Here is a 19,945-nt window from a genome sequence, read left to right on the forward strand (position 1 = left end):
GGGAGACCTCACAATCATGGCAGAAGGCAAAGATCAGGTCTTACACGGCAGCAGACAAGAGAGAGCATGTGTAGGGGAACTTCCCTCCATACAACCATCAGATCTCATGAGACTTATTCACTATCATAAGAACAACACAGTCCTCATGATTCAATTACCTCCCCCCAGGTTCCTCCCACAATATGTGGGAATTATGGGAACAACAATTCGAGATTTGGGTGAGGACACAGCCAAACCATATCAGTCTCATAATAAGGACCAAAGGCCAAGCCTTCCCTAAGTCGTCCTTAAGAGACTCATGCAGATTTCATAATTTGCTCCCAGTTGGGCCTTTTCTCAAGACCTTGACATTTTGATCTAGACTCAGATGGCTTTGTGGCTCATTATGAAACCCATTTGTGTTCTTACGCTGGACTCATTAAGATAGCTACTCTTTCATCAATTCGTGTCATTATTTATTAATTCTTTGCATAACTGGACTTCAAAATAGGATTTTAAAAAAAGTTTTGACCGTGTGCTCTTCACAATGAAGATCACTAGGCATTTGTTATGTGATTCTTTCTTTCCTGTCATATGGGAGAAAATAGGATTGGGCTGTGTGCCCTGAGAGGGAGGGCACATTTAGATATTTTAGGAGTTGTAAATAGAAGACCAAACATCAGAGAGAGAGACTTTGCTTCACCTGTAGTTCAAATATTTAGTTAGGACAGGCACAGTGGCTCATGCCTGTAATTCCAGCACTTTGGGAGGTTGAGGCAGGTGGATCACTTGGGCTCATGAGTTCACGACAAGCCTGAGCAACATGGTGAAACCCTGTCTCTACAAAAAATAGAAAAACTAGCCAGGCATGGTGATGCACGGTATTATGAGGTTGCACTTCACTGAAAAACCAAAGTTGTTTAGCACTTCCATGTGAACCACACCATCTCACAAGTATGAGGTGTAGCAGAAGTCCAGTCCCAAGGACACAAAGAAGACACACCATGTTAATGGAATGACATACTGCAGTGTATCTAGATAAACGATCCTGGGCCTTGATGAGAAGATAGATGCAGTCTTGAAGGAACTGATTATGCAGTGATTCTGCATTTAAATATTTGACCTAATTTTAATAACAAAAATGTATGCACCTTTCATTTTCAAAGTACAGTTGTTCCTCAGTATCCGTGGGAAATCAGCTCCAGAATACCCTCACAGATACCAAAAACCACTGACACCTAAGTCTTATATAAAACGGTATTTTGCATATAACCCATGCTTATCCTTCCATATGCAGTCATGTGCCTCATAATGACCTTTTAATCAATAATGAACCATGTATATTACCATGGTCCCCTAAGATTATAAACACATATAGAAACCTTCTTGCGGGAAGTCAGAGACCCCAAATGGAGGGACTGGCTGGAACCGTGGCAGAAGAACATAAATTGTGAAGATTTCATGGACATTTATTAGTTCCCAAAATTAATACTTTTATAATTTCTTATGCCTGTCTTACTTTAATCTCCTAATCCCGTCATCTTCGTAAGCTGAGGATGTATGTCACCTCAAGACCCTGTGATGATTGCGTTAACTGTATAAATTGTTTGTAAAACATGTGTGTTCAAACAATATCAAATCTGATTGTAAAACATGGGTGTTTGAACAATATGAAATCAGTGCACTCTGAAAAAAAACAGAATAACAGCGATTTTCAGGGAATGAGGGAAGATAACCATAAGATCTGACTGCCTGCAGGGTTGGGCAGAATACAGCCATGTTTTTCTTCTTGCAGAGGGCCTACAGACGGACGTGTGAGTAAGAGAATATCACTGAATTCTTTTCCCAGCAAGGAATATTAATAATTAATACCCTGGGAAAGGAATGCATTCCTGGGGGTAGGTCTATAGACGGCCGCTCTGGGAGTGTCTGTCTTATGTGGTTGAAATAAGTACTGAAATACACCCTGGTCTCCTGCAGTACCCTCAGGCTTGCTAGGATTGGGAAATTCCAGCCTGGTGAATTCTAGTCAGACTGGTTCTCTGCTCTTGAAACCTTGTTTCCTGTTAAGATGTTTATCAAGACAATGTGTGCACAGCGGGACACAGACCCTCATCAGTGGTTCTAATTTTGCCTTCAGTTTGTGATCTTTATGGCTCTTTGAAGCATGTGATCCTTGTGACCTACTCCCTGTTTGTACATCCCCTCCCCTTTCAAAATCCCTAATAAAAACTGGCTGGTTTTGCAGCTCAAGGTTGCCATCATAGTCCTACCAATGTGATGGCACCCCCGGAGGCCAAGCTGTAAAATTTCTCTCTCTGTACTCTTTATTTCTCAGACCAGCCAACACTTAGGGAAATAGAAAGAACCTACGTTGAAATATTGGGGGCTGGTTCCCCCAGTAAAACCTGATATGTGGGACTTGATACTAGCACTGCAGATCAAGTAGGGAAAGTGACTGATATTCAATGTTGGTGCTAGAACATATGGTTTCTCCTATGAAAAAACATAAACATATACACCATCTAGGGTTATGTAACTACACTTTATGATGTTCACAAAACAAAAACATTGCTTAGTAATGCATGTCTCAGAGCATACACGTCATTAAGCCATGCATGACTGTACTTTATATCATCTCTGGAACACTTTGGTCAATCAAGAAAAATGACCAAGACAAATCTCAATCATTTTAGGAGGTTTATTTGCCAACGTTAAGGATGCACACCCAGGAGACAGGTCTATGCTTTTCTTCAAAAATGATTATGAGGGTTCCAAATTTAAAGGGGAAAGGGTGGAATATTGAGAAATACAGTTTTCATGTAAGACTGGGGTAAGGGGAAAACATTCATTGATACTGGTTTGGCTCTGTGTCCCCACCCAAATCTCACCATAAATTGCAATAATCCCCATGTGTCAAGGGTGGGACCAGGTGGAAGTAATTGGATCATGGGGGCAGTTTCCTCTATGCTGTTCTCATGATAATGAGTCACATGAGATCTGATGGTTTTATAAATGTCTGGCATTTCGCTCATTGTCTGCTTGCACTCATTGTCTCTCCTGTCACCCTGTGAAGAGGTGCTCTCTGCCATTATTGTAAGTTTCCTGAGGCCTCCCCAGCCATGCAGAGCTGTGAGTCAATTAAACCTCTTTCCTTTATAAATGACCCAGTCTTGAGTATTTCTTCAGAGCAGTATGAGAACAGACTGATACAGTCATTCATGCCTTTGTCTCAGTGAATCTCATTTATACATAACATAGACAAACAGGGAGGGGGAACAATCAGATATGCATTTGTGTCAGGTGGGCAGAGGGGTGAGAACAGACTGCTACAGTCATCCATGCCTTTGGCTCAGTGAATCTGCATTTATACATAACATAGACAAACAGGGAGGGTGAACAATCAGATATGCATTTGTGTCAGGTGGGCAGAGGAGTGAGAACAGACTGCTACAGTCATCCATGCCTTTGGCTCAGTGAATCTGCATTTATACATAACATAGACAAAGAGGGAGGGGAACAATCAGATATGCATTTGTATCAGGTGGGCAGAGGAGTGAGAACAGACTGATACAGTCATCCATGCCTTTGGCTCAGTGAATCTGCATTTATACATAGCATAGACAAAGAGGGAGGGGAACAATCAGATATGCATTTGTGTCAGGTGGGCAGAAGGGTGACTCTGAGTTCTGTCCTATGCACTGTAAAGAAGAGCTATCAGACCAGGCGCGGCAGCTCACATCTGTAATCCCAGCACTCTAAGAGGCTGAGGTGGGTGGATCACCTGAGGTCAGGAGTTCGAGACCAGCCTGACCAACATGGAGAAACCCCGTCTCTACTAAAAATACAAAATTAGCCAAGTGTGGTGGTGCATGCCTGTAATCCCAACTACTCAGGAGGCTGAGGCAGGAGAATCGTTTGAAGCTGGGAGGCGGAGGTTGCGGTGAGCCGAGATTGTGCCATTGCACTCCAGCCTGGGTGACAATAACGAAACTCCATATCAAAGAAAAAAAAAAGGATAAGCTATCAATTTACATTGCTATGATGAATTTTAACAGAAACACATTAAAGATCTTAAAGCACACCAGAAATTTCCTTGTGGGAAAAATATGAGTGAGGGGGCTACAAGATAAAAAGCTTTTTATCTTGGAGCCATCTTATTTAGGAACCAAAAGAAGGAGGCAGGTTTGCATGAACGAGTTCCCAGCTTGACTTTTCCCTTTAGCTTAATGAGTTTGGAGTCCCAAGCTTTATTTTCCTTTCACACTTAGAAGACCAAATACAATGTGGATGTAAATAGTTGTGTTGTTTAGGAAATAATGACAAGAAAAAGTCTAAATATGTTCACTACAGATGCAAGCATCTGATTTTATTTCAAATATTTTCCATCCAAGTTTGTTTACATAAAGTTATTAAACCTACAGATACAAAAAGCTGAGTGTACTTACAAATTAATAACTGTACACAGACAGCATGAAATTCTCTTTGTACATGCCAAAAACATTCCTTGTCCACCCAGGGTGAACACAGCCACTTCACAAACAGGGTGTAAATAAGGAGGTTCACTAAGTACAGGAAAGTTACAAGACCATATTGGCATTTTAACAGCCATTCCTGAGAAAGAGAATGGGAAAGGGCTTAAGAGTCAGAGGAGAGGAAAAGAGGAAAACAGATGACCTCCTACATCAGAAGATGGAGCAGTGAGAATACAGAATAGGGAAGCAATAGTTAAAAGGAAAAAAAGTAGAAACAGGATTTGATGTCAATTTGCTGTGCAGAGGGTAAAAAGGGGAGTTTTATTTCCAGGCTATCTGCCATGATCACAGCTAGTTTGTTACTGGTGATGTGAAATTCGGAAAAATAAAAGAACAATATGATGGCCAGAAGTGATACAGACTTGGACACATCATGTTTGAAATATCTGAGGTCCCATACGTAGGGATGTCCAACTGACAGTTGGGAATACAGTTCCAGAGTTCACAAGAGAGATCAAACCTGGAGATAAAAGATTTTGAAACTATCAGAATTTCAATGGTACCTGAATCCATCAGACCAAATGAACCTAAGAGAATGAAAGGATAACAAGGAACAAGTACAGAATCCACAGAAATACTAATATTTACAAAGAGAAATAGACTGTTAAGACCAAGAAGGAACTTTCTGAGTTTATTTCACAAATTAAGAAAAGCTCAATATTAGAAAGTCTACTAATACAATTCATCATATTCAGAGTCCTGAGGAGAAAAATCCTTTAATTGTCCACATAGGCATTAAGAAGATAAGTCTTAGAAACAGATTCCAGGTTCTGATTTCTGCATGTAAGAAGCTTAGAAGTAGCCAGGTGCAGTGGCTCATGCCTGTAATCCCAGCACTTTGGGAGACCGAGGTGGGCAGATCACCTGAAGTCAGAAGTTCAAGACCAGCCTGGTCAACATGGCAAAACCCTGTCTCTACTAAAAATACAAAAATTAGGCTGGGCATGGAGGCTCACACCTGTAACCCCAGCACTTTGGGAGCTTGAGGTGGGTGGATCACATGAAGTCAGGAGTTTCAGACCAACCTGGCCCACATGGCAAAACTCCATCTCTACTAAAAATACAAATATTAGCGAAGTGTGGTGGTGTGTGCCAGTAGTACCAGCTACTTGGGAGGCTGAAGCAGAAGAATTGCTTGAACCTGGGAGGTGGAGGTTGCAGTGAGCCAAGATCATGCCACTGCACTACAGCCTGGATGACAGAGTGAGCTCTGCCTCAAAAAATTAAAAAATAAAATAATAATAATACAAAAATTAGCCAGCATGGTGGTGGGTGCCTGTAATCTCAGCTACTCAGGAGGTTGAGGCAGGGAGAATCACTTGAACCTGGGAGCCAGATGTTAAGGTGAGCTGAGATTGCACCACTGCACTCCAGCCTGAGCAACAAAGTGAGACTCCATCTCAAAAAAAGGAAGAAAAAAAAAAGAATGGAAGTAATTAGTCCATATTAACAACACATGAAAAGCTGAAAAGGTCAGGTGTGGTGGCTCATGCCTGTAATCCCAGCACTTTGGGAGGCTAAAGCAGGAGGATCCCTTGAGTCCAGGAGTTTGAGACCAGCCTGGGCAACATAGTGAGACCCCCAACTCTAAAAAAAAAATTTAAATAAAACAAAAGCTGAAGAGACTGAAAAATCAACAATCCTTTTTGGATTTGAATGTGAAGAGAGGACATAGGGCAAACCACTGCCTCCAAGATTGGAGAGATAGAGAAGTGAATATAGGAATTTATGGCTTACAGGAACAGAGACTCACTACTGAAACCACCTTAGGAACCAGTGCTGGAGTAGAAAATCTTGAACTATAACTGGTGAATTGCTGAAGGTTCCATAGGGACAACTCAAGGAGGTACAAACACCAGGGAGATCCAGTTATTAGGGAGCATAATATTGTAAAATTTACCTCCTGGAGCTCCACCAGGCTCCTGTGGCAAATACCTGAGAAAACTTGCTTCCTGCTTCCACCTCTGGGAAGGAAAAAGGAAAACCATCTCAAAATATGCCAGAGCGCCCTGTTCTTAACAAGGCTTGTCCTCAGGAGAAATTACTGAACCTCAGCCTAACCTGCTCTCATATAACCAGATCCTAAATGACCTGCTGGAAGGGAAATTCCCAACTCCAGCCTACTCCAGTCATCCCTAAAGGGGAAGATAAAAACAGAGAAACACATGTGAAGTTCATAGTCCAAAAGCAGAGACTCACTTAAACAATGAGGCCCAGTCGTAAGACTCCAGAACTCTTCTGCTACAGTCTGAATATCTGTTCCCTGCCGGACCGCCTGCAAAATGTGCCTGTTGAAACCGAGTCTCCAATGCACTAGAATTAAGGGGTGGGACCTTTGAAAGGTAATGGCAAAGCCAACCTGATTGGGATTAGTGCACTTATGAAAGAGGCCAAATGAAGCTTCTTTGTCCATTCCAACATGAGAGGACATATAGCTGGCACCATCTATGAGGAATGGGTCTCATCAAACACTGAATCTCCTGGAACCTTGACCTTGGATTTTCTAGCCTCCAAATTGAGCAATAAATTTCTGTTGCTTACAAATTACTTGCTCTAAGTTATGCTGGTGGATGGACTAAGACAGCCTCCCCTCCCCTCCACAGCTTCCCATCATTACTGGATGCACTGTTACAGTAGTTCCTTTTACCTGGTATCTCATATCTAGGAATAAAGAAAAAGCACAAGGCATACTAAAAGGCAAAAAACACAATTTGAAGTGACAGATCATCAGAACCAGACACACCTATGATACTGGAATTATCAGACAGGGATTTTTAAAAAAATCTCTGAGTAGTATGCTAAGGGCTCTGATGAACAAAGGAGACAGCATTCAAGAACAGATAGGCAATGTAAGCAGAGACAGAAGTCCAAGGAAAGAACAAAAGAGAAACAGTAGAGATAAAAAAAATACTGCAAAAGACCTGAAGAACGTCTTTGATTGGCTTATTAGTAAATTGAACACAACAAAGGAAAGAGTCTCTGAGTTCTGGAAACGTTGAAAGAAACTTTAAAAACTGAAAACAATGGAATGTAATATCCAAGAACTGTGGGACAGCTAGAAAAGGTGTAACATAGAGTGATGAGAATACTAGAAGGAAAAAGAGAGAAATAGAAGAAACATCTGCAACAATCACGTCTGACAACTTCCACTGTTAATGTCAGACACCAAACCAAAGATCCAGGAAGCTCAGAGCACACCAGGCAGGATACATGCCAAAAACCTACACCTAGGCATATTATTCTCCAACTGTATAAAACATCAGCTCCAAAAGAAACCAAAGGTGGAGTGGACAACATCTTACCTATAGAGAAACAAAGATAAGAATCACATTCAGGCTGGGCTCAGTGGCTCATGCCTGTAATCCCAGTACTTTGGGAGGCCAAGGTGAGTGGATCATGAGGTCAGGAGATCAAGACCACTCTGGCTAACACGGTGAAACCCCATCTCCACTAAAAATACAAAAAATTAGCCAGGCGTAGTGGCGGGAGCTTGTAGTCCTAGCTACTCGGGAGGCTGAGGCAGGAAAATGGTATGAACCCGGGAGGCAGAGCTTGCAGTGAGCTGAGATCACACCACTGCACTCCAGCCTGGGTGACAGAGCAAGACTCTATCTCAAAAAAAAAAAAAAATTACATTCAACATCTCAGAACCATGAAAGTAAAAAGAGAGTGGAATGACATATTAAACATGCTGAGAGGAAAAAAAAAAAAAACATCAACTAAGATTTCAGTGCCCTGAGAGATCTTCTTTCAAAAGTAAACGAGAAATAAAACATTCCCTGGACAAACAAAAGTTGAGGAAACTTGTTACCAGCAGATGTGTCAAGTGAGAAAATATTAAACATTATCTAGAGGAAAAAAAAGATACACATCTGAAAACTGAATCTACATTTTATTTATTTTTATTTATTTATTTTGAGACAGAGTCTCTCTCTGTTGCCCAGGCTGGAGTACAGTGGCACATTCTTGGCTCACTGCAACCTCTGCCTCCCAGGTTCAAGCAATTCTCTGCCTCAGCCTCCCAAGTAGCTGGGATTACAGGAGCCCTCCACCACGCCTAGCTAATTTTTTTTGTATTTTTATTAGAGACAGTGTTTCACCATCTTTGCCAGGCTGGTCTTGAACTCCTAACCTCATGATCCACCCATCTTGGCCTCCCAAAGTGCTGGGATTACAGGTGTGAGCCACCACACCTGGCCTGAATCTACATTTTAAAAAGAACATTAGAGAAGGAATAAGTGGTGGTAAAATGGTTTTTTTGTGTGTGTGTGAGATGGAGTCTCACTCTGTCACCCAGGCTGGAGTGCAGTAGCGTGATCTCAGCTCACGGCAAGCTCTGCCTTCCAGGTTCATGCCATTCTCCTGCCTCAGCCTCCCGAGTAGCTGGGACAACAGGCACCCACCACCACACCCGGCTAATTTTGTTTTTGTATTTTTAGTAGAGATGGGATTTCACCATGTTAGCTAGGATGGTCTCAATCTCCTGACCTCATGATCTGCCCACCTTGGCTTCCCAAAGTCCTGGGATTACAGGCATAAGCCACCATACCTGGCTGCTTTTTATTCTTAATTGACCTAACATATAACAGTTTGTATATAATAACAATGCATGCAATTATATATATATATATATTTTTTTTTTTTTTGAGAGAGTCTTGCTCTGTCACCCAGGCTGGAGTGCAGTGGTGCAATCTCAGCTCACTGCAACCTCCACCTCCTCCCTGGTTCAAGCAATTCTCCTGTCCAAGCCTCCCGAGTAGCTGGGACTACAGGCGTGTGCCACCACGTCCAGCTAATTTTTTGTATTTTTAGTAGAGATAGGGTTTCACCGTGTTAGCAAGGAGGGTCTCCATCTCCTGACCTCATGATCCACCTGCCTCAGCTTCCCAAAGTGTTGGGATTACAGGCTTGAGCCAAGGCACCCAGCCAATTACATACTTTAATATATACAAGGCTATGTATGCTTACATATAAGTGAAACAAATGGCAACAATAACACAAGACATAGGAATATGAGAGAAACTGGTATTACATTTCTATTAGAAGGCAGTCGAAGTAACTGAACTGGTATAGTGTTATTTGAAGGTGGACTTGGATTTGTTGCAGGTCTATACTGCAAACTCCAGGGCAACTAGTAAAAACCAAAGTATAAAAATGCTAAAAGAGAAAACAGGCCAGGTATAGTGGCTCTTGCCAAGGTAGAAAGATGGCTTGAGTCCAGGAGTTAGAGACTATCCTGAGCAATACAGTGAGACCCTGTCCCTACAGAAAAGAAAAGGCCAGGTATGGTGGTGCATACTTGTAGTCCTAGCTAATTGCATACTTGTAGTCCTAGCTAATTGCATACTTGTAGTCCTAGCTAATTGCATACTTGTAGTCCTAGCTAATTGGGAGACTGAGGTGGAAGGATCACTTGAACCCACGAGGTTGAGGCTGCAGAGAGCCATGATCACACCACTGCACTCCAGCCTGGGTGACTGTCTCAATAAAAAAAAAAAAAAAAAGCAACGAGAGGAAACAAAAATCGTATAAAATCATCAACTCCATAAAAGGCAGAAAAAGAGTGGAGGACAAAGCAAGAACAAAGAACAATAGGAGTGAATTGAAAATGATATGGCAAAATTAATCCAACTGTATAATCACTTTGAATGTCAATGGTCTAAATGCACCAATGAAAAGACAAATTGTTAGAGCCCATCAAAACAGAGGCACATCTCACTTTGAGCTTCACTTTATTTTGCTTGGCAACATCATCTTTTTAACAAATTAAAGATTTGTGGCCACGAAGTGCTCGGCAAGCCTGACCAGCACCATTTTTCCAACACCATGGGCTCACTTCACATCTCTGTCACATCTTTTGGCAATCCCCACAATCTTTCAAAGATTTTAGTTATCACATCTGTTATGATCTGTGATCAGTGATTTCTGATGTTACTATTGGAATTGTCTCAGCATGCTGGAACTCTATGGAAGATAGCAAACGCGATGGAAAAATGTTGTGTTTGACTGCTTCATTGACTAGTCATTTCCCTGTCTCTATTTCTCTCTTCCAGCTCCCCATTCCCCAAGATACAATGAAATTAGGCCACTTCACTCTGCAGTGGCCACCATGTGTTCAAGTGAAAAGAAGTGTGCACATCTGTCACTTCAAATCAAAAGGTAGAAATCATCGAGCTTAGTGAAGAAGGCATGTTGGAAGCTAAGACAGGCCAAAGTTAAGCTTCTTGCATCAGCTACCCAAGTTGTGAATGCAAAGAAAAAGTTCTTGAAGGAAGTTATAGGTGCTAATCCAGAGAACACATGAATGATTTTTAAAAAACAAAACAGACTTTTTACTGACACAGAGAAAGTCTGAGTTGTCCACATAGAAGATCAAACCAGCCCCAACATTCCCTTGAGACAAAGCCCAATCCTGAGAAAGGTCCTAACTCTCTTCAATTCTATGGAGGAGAAGAGAGGTGAGGAAGTTGCAGAAGCAATGTTTGAAGCTGGCAGAGGTTGGTATATGAGCTTCTAGGAAAACAGCCATATCTGTGACATTAAAGTGCAAAGTGTGCTGTAAAAATGGGAACAACAAAGCCTGCATGATAGGACTTCTGTTACAGCATGGTTAAGACCTTCTTGTTGGTAGGCCAGGAGGTAATGGTCACCATTTGTGCCCATATTCTCCTAGACTGAGCATGGAGAAATCTATAATAGTAGCTGGAGAGGTGTAGGTTGTGTGTTCAAGGGAAAAAAGAGTGATTTTGAGGGAACACATAGCCTGCCTCAGCTACTTCAGATTTCTCTCCTATATGGGTTTGTTGATGCCTGCTGAGGTGTGACTTCTGGCAAAAGGTTTTCCCACATTCCTTACATTCATAAGGTTTTTCTCCTGCGTGTGTTCTCTGATGTATACTGAGGCCTGACTTCTGGGAGAAAGTTTTCCTACATTCATTACATCTAAAGGGTTTTTCCCCTGTGTGAGTTCTGTGATGTACAAAGAGTTTTGACTTCTGGGAGAAGGTTTTCCTACATTCTTTACATTCAAATGGCTTCTCACCTGTGTGAGTTCTCTGATGTATGGTGAGAACTGTCTTATTGTAAAAAGTTTTCCTACATTCATCACATTCATAGGGTTTCTCTCCTGAGTGAGTTCCCTGAGGCGTACTGAGGTTTGACTTGTGACAAAAGGTTTTCCCACACTCATTACATTCATAAGGTTTTTCTCCGGTATGGGTTCTATGATGTACAGTGAGGACTGACTTCTGACTGAAGGTTTTTCCACATTTGCTACATTCATAGGGTTTCTCCCCCGTGTGAATAACTTGATGCTTCTGAAGATTTGCCTTCTGATGAAAGGATTTTCCACATTCATTACATTCATAGGGCTTTTCCCCAGTGTGAGTTCTCTGATGTATAATAAGGTATGATTTCTGACAAAAAGTTCTTCCACATTCATTACATCCATACGGTTTTTCCCCTGTGTGAGTTCTCTGGTGTATGGTGAGGAATGACTTGCGATGAAAGGTTTTTCCACATTCATTACATACGTAAGGTTTCTCTCCTGTGTGAGCTCCCTGATGGGTGCTGAGATTTGACTTCTGACGAAAGGTTTTTCCACATTCATTACATTCATAGGGTCTTTCCCCTGTGTGAGTTCTCTTGTGTATCCCAAGGTTTAACTTATTGATAAAGGTTTTCTCACATTCATTACATTCATAGGGTTTTTTGCCAGCATGAGTTCTCTGATGTATAGTTAGGAATGACTTACAGTGAAAGGATTTTCCACATTCATTACATTCATAGGGTTTTTCCCCTGAGTTCTGTGATGTACTGTAAGGTATGACTTGTGGCTATATGTTTTTCCACATTTGTTACATGCATATGGTTTTTCCCCAGCATGAGTTCTCTGATGGACAGTGAGGAATGACTTACAGCAAAAGATTTTCCCACATTCATTGCATTCATAGGGTTTTTCCCCTGTGTGAGTCCTTTGATGGACAGTGAGGAATGACTTACGGTGAAACGTTTTCCCACATTCATTGCATTCATAGGGTTTTTCCCCTGTGTGAGTTCTCTGATGTATCCTGAGGTTCGACTTATTGATAAAGGGTTTTCCACACTCATTACATTCATAGGGTTTTCCCCCTGTGTGTGTTCTCTGATGGACAGTAAGCCTTGACTTATGGCTAAATGCTTTTTCACAATGGTCACATGCATAGGGCTTTTCCCCTGTGTGAGTTCTATGATGTATTGTGAGGTATGACTTCTGGCTAAAGGTTTTTCCACATTCACTACACTGATAGGGCTTTTCCTCTGAGTGAGTTCTGTGATGTAAAGTGAGAAGTGACTTATGGTGAAAAGTTTTTCCACATTCAATACATTTGTAGGGTTTATCCCGTGTGAGTTCTCTGATGTAAAGTGAGGAATGACTTACAGCGAAAGGTTTTTCCACATTCATTGCATCCATAGGGCTTTTCCCCTGTGTGAATTCTCTGATGGATAATGAGGCTGGACTTATAGCTGAACAATTTTTCACACCAGTTACAGGCATAAGGTTTTTCCTCAGTAGGCATCTTGCACTGTATCATAAGGTCTGATTTGCTAATGGAGGGTTTCTCACATTCAACACATTCATAGGGTTTCTCTCCTGTGTGTGTTTGCTGATGTTTAGTGAAGTCAGACTTTCTACAGCAAGTTGGCTGTCCTACCTGAGTTATCCCTTGGACAATAACAGCTGAGTTATTATAGGCTTTCTCATGTTCATTATATTTACCAAAGGTCTGTACTATATGAACCCTCTTATGTATAAAGAACATTGCCTCCGCGTTGAAGGTTTTCCCTTGTTCATTACATTGAAAAGGCTGCAGCAGAGTTTGAATTTGTGATGCTGAGTAAGATGTTCATGATGTCTGTGGGATCTCCTGGTTATATCAGGGACATGAGGTTTCTCTCCAGACTGTGTCTCCCCAGGCTTAATAGGGAAAAGCATGTTCTGGCAATCATTAAACTGCCCAGGCTTCATTCCTGAACTGTTTCCATTATTTATAACCAGATTTAAAACATGGTTTGTGTTCAAATTAAATGTTTTTCCTAATTCAACTCTCTCCTGAGTTGATGTGTTGCTGTTGGTGATTACAATTTGCCAGAAAAATCTATCATGACTTTCATGGCTCCTTTCAATAAGGTCATCAATGATCTGGACAGCTGAAATGAGAAAAAAGGTATCCATGAACCACACATGAGCATGTCTTACAGAATGCTTGTGTAAAGGTAAAAAAAATTACTTCCTATCTCAGTGGAGTAAGATTTGACAAAAATAAATATGGGTATTGGTTTTATACGCATATGGTTTCTGTTCCTACTGACATAATGTAATAAATCAGTATATTTTCTAATGTTCAATTGAGTTTTTCTTTGCATTTTGAAGTTTTCCTGTTTTTTATTTCACAAAGAATTATTTGGTAATAATATGCATCTACTTCCTACTCATAGGTTTTAATAAGTGCTCATTATTGTCATTTGTTTTCTCTCTTTTTTTCTATTTATTCATATAACAATAGTGGCTGTTTTAATAGCTGCTATTTTTTCTTTATTCTTCTTTGAAGATAGCCAGTTTTTCCTGGGTCAGCAACTGGCAGGTACAGGAGATGGCCATTTTTCTGTCTCCTAAGCATGGAAGTAGCTTGTGGACAGGATTTTGCCTATATGTTAACCTTTCACTCCTCCCTGAGAATGGTTAAATGTGTCTGGAGGTTTTCCAAGCAGAAAATCTCTTATTCCCCATGTTAAACAAAAACAGATCCTGGCAAATTCCTACTGAAACATGACATCCCCTGCTTCCCAGAACCATAATAGGCACAGAAGCTCCAGTCAAAAAACCACACTGGTGATCTGAAGGATTGGTTCTGCAACTCAGGCTGTGCCCGTCATCTTTGAAAAGTGTATTTCTGGTTCCTTCTGAGATCAACAGCCCTGCCCCTCTCCACTCACCAATCGCTGCTTGATAATTCACCATTTTTGAAGGGTTTTATTTTGTGTTTTGGAGTTTCAGATGTCACACAGTTTTATATAAAAATGAAGTTTCCTGTACATTTCTCATCTTCAAATGGTAACTACAAACTCCACTCTCAAACAGAAATCTGAGCCCTTCAACAGGAAATAATTGGTTTCTTTGGACTTGAGACCCAGAATCTTCTGGTTCTCCTCCCAAGTCCAGCACCATCCCTATCCAGGCCCCTATGATGGGTCCTCCTCAGCTTCATAATTTCCTTCTGAGACAGGATCTTACTCTGTTACCGAGGCTGGAGTGCAGTGTTGCTATCATAGCTCACTGAAGCTTGAAACTCCTGAGCTCAAGCAATCCTTCCATCTCAGCCTCCCAAGTATAAAAACTGGGATTACAAACCCTTGTCACCATACTCAGCTATTTTTTTTTTTTTTTGTAGGTGGGGGTCTACAAGGATCACTTAAGGCCAGAAGTTTGAGACCAGCCTGGGCAACAGAACAAGACCTCATCTCCACAAACAATAAAAAATTAGCCGGGTGTTGTGGCACACACCTGTAGTCCTAGCTACTTGGGAGGCTAGGGTGTGAGGAACACTTGAGCCCAGGAGTTCATCATTACAGTGAACTATAATCATGCCACTGCACTTCAGTCTGAGAAATAGAGTGAGAACCATCTGTTTAATAAAAAATAAAACAAGAATAAAGCTACGGCTTAAAAAGAAACACCATTTTCATCATCGTTATAATGACTGATTCTTAAAAATCGCTTAAGATACATTCAAAGGATAAATAAATGCATGAATGTCTAAAAAAATTTTTTAAGATACTACATCAGAATAGAGGAAAAGGGGGAAATAGAGAAAATAAATAGCAAAGAAAAAGGCCTAAGGAGAGGATGGCAGGGATTGGATTTGGGGTAAATAGAAGAAGATACTCAGAAAAATAAGAGACTGGGATATATGCATGAGAGTTACCCCTGGGGACTATATAATGCACATTTAATGCAGACCAACAGCCTTCAGGTTGAAGACCTAGGGAAAAAAGTGGTGAAAACAAGATAACACTACAAAAATTTGCTGGGCATTACTCCTCCAGGCCTCCCTGCCCGGTATTCACTGACTGACCTGAAAGTCTCAGGTTTGGGGTTTCTTCTACTATCCATGGCTCTGCTCCTTGCTCTAGCTTGAAGATCATCTCAGGTTTGGTAATGCAATGCCCTGGTAACGAGAAACAATGGAAGACTTTGTCAAACCACTAAGTCAAATCCTTCTCAGAATGACAACAGCTGGGTTTCAGGGACTGTGCAATGAAGGAGCCAATTTGAACATTTCATTAGAGTAGTGACACATTTTTCATCAACTGGAAGCTTACAAGTAAATATTATTACACCTTAAAAGGGTTCCTATATTTACCAGCAACAAAATACATTCCTGGGAGTTACTGGGAAGTTTCACTCACCCAATGATACCAGGCTGCTGTAGGTCTCCAGCATCACGTCCCTGTACAGGGTCCTCTGAGCGTCATCCAGGTCCTGCCACTCCTCCCAGGTGAAGTGCACAGCTACCTCCTCGAAGGACACCAACTCCTGTAATGATACCAGGTTGTTGTAGGTCTCCAGCATCACGTTCCTGTACAGGGTCCTCTAAGCATCATCCAGGTCCTTCCACTCCTCCCAGGTGAAGTGCACAGCCACATCTTCAAAGGACACCAACCCCTGTAATGGCACATTTTTCCTCAAGTCAAAGCATCAGCCCAGGGTCAAAAGAACAAGAATCTGGGAATTCACTCCTTTGTGTGTCCATGTGTCTTATGTATTTTACATAAGATGTAGTTTGTTTTGCACTGTTTATGGTGGGAGAAGGAGTAATCACAGTAGAAATATGCTTCCACTGTAATAACTTATGAATTAATAAAATTGTATTACAAAGTTCACCTTATAGATCTAGAACCACCCTTATTGCTAGCGATAAAAGTATAAACAAAATGCAAGACCCTCTCTCTACAAAAATAATAAAAAAAAATAGGCATAATGCTGCATGCCTGTAGTCCTGGCTACTCTGGAAGCTGAGGCTGAAGGATTGCTTGAGCCCAGGAGTTTGACAGTGCAGTGAGTTATGATCACACCACTGCACTCCAGCCTGGCCAACAGAGAGCCTACCTCTCAAAAAAAAAAAAAAAAAAAAAAAAAGAATAAAATTCTACTCCTCAAAGGAGCTCATGATCTGGTTATGAATATATAAGTATAAACACATACTGGGAATAATGTTTAGGTGAACTCATTGAGACACAAGTTCAATGCAGACTAAGATAAGAGAGAAGGAGAAAATAAGTTTTGTTAATTTTGCACCATGAGGTTCCACTTTACTGAAAAATCAGGTGTTTGGCTCTTCCACATGAACCATGAATTCTCATGACTATGAGAAAGTATCAGAAGTCTACTCACAAAGGCAAAGAGAACACACACCACTTTAATGGAACTCTGGACAGCACCATGCCTAGATGAATGATCCTGGGCAGTGAGGAAAGCTAAATGCAATATTTAAGGAACTGATTATGCAGTGATTCTGCATTTAAATATTTGACGCTATTTCAAAAATTCTTATGCGCCTATCGTTTTTACATTATATTACTTCCTCAGTATCCATGGGGACTGATTCCAAGATACCCCCAGATATCAAAATCCACAGATTGGATAACTCTGCTATATAAACTATTCTCATATTTGCATATAACTTATGCACATCCTCCTGCATACAGTCATGAGCTGCATAATAACATTTCAGTCAATGATGAAACATGTATATCACAATAGTCCCATAAGATGATGATGAAACATACACAGAAACCTGATACTGGCATTGCAGATGAAGTGCAGAAAATGATATTCAATAATGGCTCTGAGCCATCTGTTTACCTATATACCAAAAACATAAATAAAAATATACATATCATGTAGGTTTTCGTAACACTATGATGTTCACAAAACAATGAAATTACCCAAAGATGCATTTTTCAGAAAGTAATCCCATCAGTAAGCCATGCATGACTGAACTTTAACTCTTTAGATTACATATAATACTGAAGACAATGTAATGCTACATAAATGGCTGTTATACTGTACTGTTTAGGAAATAATGACAAGAAAAATTTCTGCAGATGCTCTGCACAGAGACAACCATCTATTTTTGTGGGAATATTTTCAATCTGAAGTTGGCTGAATCCACAGATGCAAAACCCATGGATACAAAAGGGTGAATATACTTAAATTAAAAGCATATACACTGGCATTTCAAAATTTCCTTTCTACGGGACAAAAAATTGCTGTATCCACCCAGGGTGAACACAGCCACTTCACATACAGGTGTAAATAAGGAGGTCCAGTAAGGACAGAAAAGTTACATGACCATATTGGCATTTTAACAGCCATCCCTGAGGAAGAGAATGGGAAAGGGCTTAAGGGAAAGCCAGAAGGGAGTAAAGAGGAAGACAGATGACCACCTACATCAGGACATGGAGTGTAAGAATACACAATAGGGAAGCAGTTCTTAAGAGGAAAAAAATGTAGAAACAGGATTTGGTACCAATTTGCTGTGCAGTGGGTAAAAAGGGGAGTTTTGTTTCCAAGTTATCTGCCATGATCCAGCTAGTTTGGTACTGGTGTTGTGAAGTGAAATTTGCAAAAAATAAAAGAATACAATAACCAGAAGTGACACAGGCTTGGACATATCATGTTTGAAACATCTGAGGTTCCATATGTGGGAATGTCCAACTGGCAACTGGGAAAATGGCTCCAGTGGTTCAGAAGAGAGATCAAAACTAAAGATAAAGATTTGGAAATTACCAGAATTTCAATGGTACCTGAATCCATCAGACCAAATGAAAATAAGAGAATGAAAGAATAAAAGAAACAAGTACAGAATCTACAGAAACACTAACATTTACACAGGAAGAGAAATAGACTGTGAAGACCAAGAAGGAACTTTCTGAGTTTATTCCACGAATAAAGAAAAGTTCAATATTCGGAAGTCTACTAATATAATCCATCATGATCATAGTCCTGTGGAAAAAAAATCCTTTAACTGTGCATATAGGCATTGAGAAGATAGTTTTAGAAACACATTCCAGGTTCCTATTTCTGCATGTAAGAAGCTTGGAAGTAATCAATAATTACTTTACAATAATTAATTTTAATAACAATCTTAACAAATTAATATGACACAATCTTAACAACAAATAAAAAGCTGAAGAGACTAAAATATCAACAGTTCTTTCTAGATTTGAAACTCAGGGGAGGACACAGGGCAAACCACTGCCCCCAGGACTGCAGAGACAGAGAAGTGAATATAGGACTTAATGGCTTACAGGAAAATGGACTCACTACTGAAACCAACTTTGGAACCAGTGCTGGAGTAGAAAAACTCAAACCGTAACTGGTGAACGGCTGGAGGATCCGTGTGGACAACTCAAAGTGTTAAAAACTACAAAGAGATAGAGTTATTGTGGGGGAGGGGGCACAATACTGTAAAATTGTCTCATGGAGCTTCACCAGGCTCCTGTGACAAATACCTGAGAAAACTCCCCTCCTGCTTCAACCTTTCGGAAGGAAAAAAGGAAAACCATTTTGAAATATGTCAGAGCACCCAGTTCTTAACAAGGCTTGTCCACAGGAGAAACTACTTAACTTCAGCCTAATCCGCTCTAGTATAATCAGAGACTAAATAACCTAGGGGAAGGGAATTATCCCCTTCCACTGCAGCCCATTCTAATCATGTTCCGCCCAAGGTGGAAAATTAATTAACAGAGGAACACTTCTGAGGTTCACAGTATAGACCCAATCATAGCATTCCAGAACACGGCTGCTGGGGTCTGCGTGTTTGTCCCTCACATATGATACCAAAACACTGCTCCTGAGGTCTGAATGTTTCTCCCTCACATAGAATTCCACAACACTGCTACGAGGGTCTGAATGTTTGTCCCTCACAATGCTGCTGTGGTCTGTTTTTTTTTTCTGTCTTTTTAAAATTACTTTATTAATATTTATTTTTAATTGACACATGACATTGCAAGTTTTTGTAATGTAAAATGTCAGGGACAAACATTCAGACCAATGCAGTAGCGTTCTGGAATCCTATGTAAGGGACAAACATTGAGACTCTCGCAGTAGTGTCCTGGAATCCTATCTGAGGGACAAACATTCAGACCCCAGCAGCAGTGTTCTGAAATCCTATGTGAGGGACAAAGTATGCATACACTGTGAAAAGGTCACATCTAGCTAATTAACAAATACATCAATTCACATAGCTATCATTTTTCTGGTGAATACACATAACATTAACTTTCTATTTCTCAAGAATGCAATAGGTCGTCATCAATTACAATCACCTTGCTCTACAATACATCTCCTGAAATTTATTCCTTCTATCTAACCCTAAGTATGTATC

At 40.6% G+C, this 19,945-nt stretch overlaps 1 protein-coding gene across 1 annotated transcript in view; it reads right to left on the minus strand.

The window, feature by feature from the left end:
* Positions 1 to 4,318: 4,318 nt before the first annotated feature.
* The window catches only part of ZNF717 (zinc finger protein 717), a 59,985-nt gene continuing 44,358 nt past the window's right edge, over positions 4,319 to 19,945 (minus strand). The window contains 8 exon segments of the mRNA XM_063602827.1: positions 4,319 to 11,767; positions 11,770 to 11,976; positions 11,978 to 12,315; positions 12,318 to 12,895; positions 12,897 to 13,377; positions 13,380 to 13,703; positions 15,629 to 15,721; positions 15,963 to 16,089. Of these exon segments, the coding sequence (XP_063458897.1) occupies positions 11,240 to 11,767; positions 11,770 to 11,976; positions 11,978 to 12,315; positions 12,318 to 12,895; positions 12,897 to 13,377; positions 13,380 to 13,703; positions 15,629 to 15,721; positions 15,963 to 16,089 (2,676 nt within the window). The 3' untranslated portion in view covers positions 4,319 to 11,239.

The sequence above is a fragment of the Pan paniscus genome, chromosome 2, assembly GCF_029289425.2.
Source record: "Pan paniscus chromosome 2, NHGRI_mPanPan1-v2.0_pri, whole genome shotgun sequence".
NCBI classification, from domain to species: domain Eukaryota; kingdom Metazoa; phylum Chordata; class Mammalia; order Primates; family Hominidae; genus Pan; species Pan paniscus.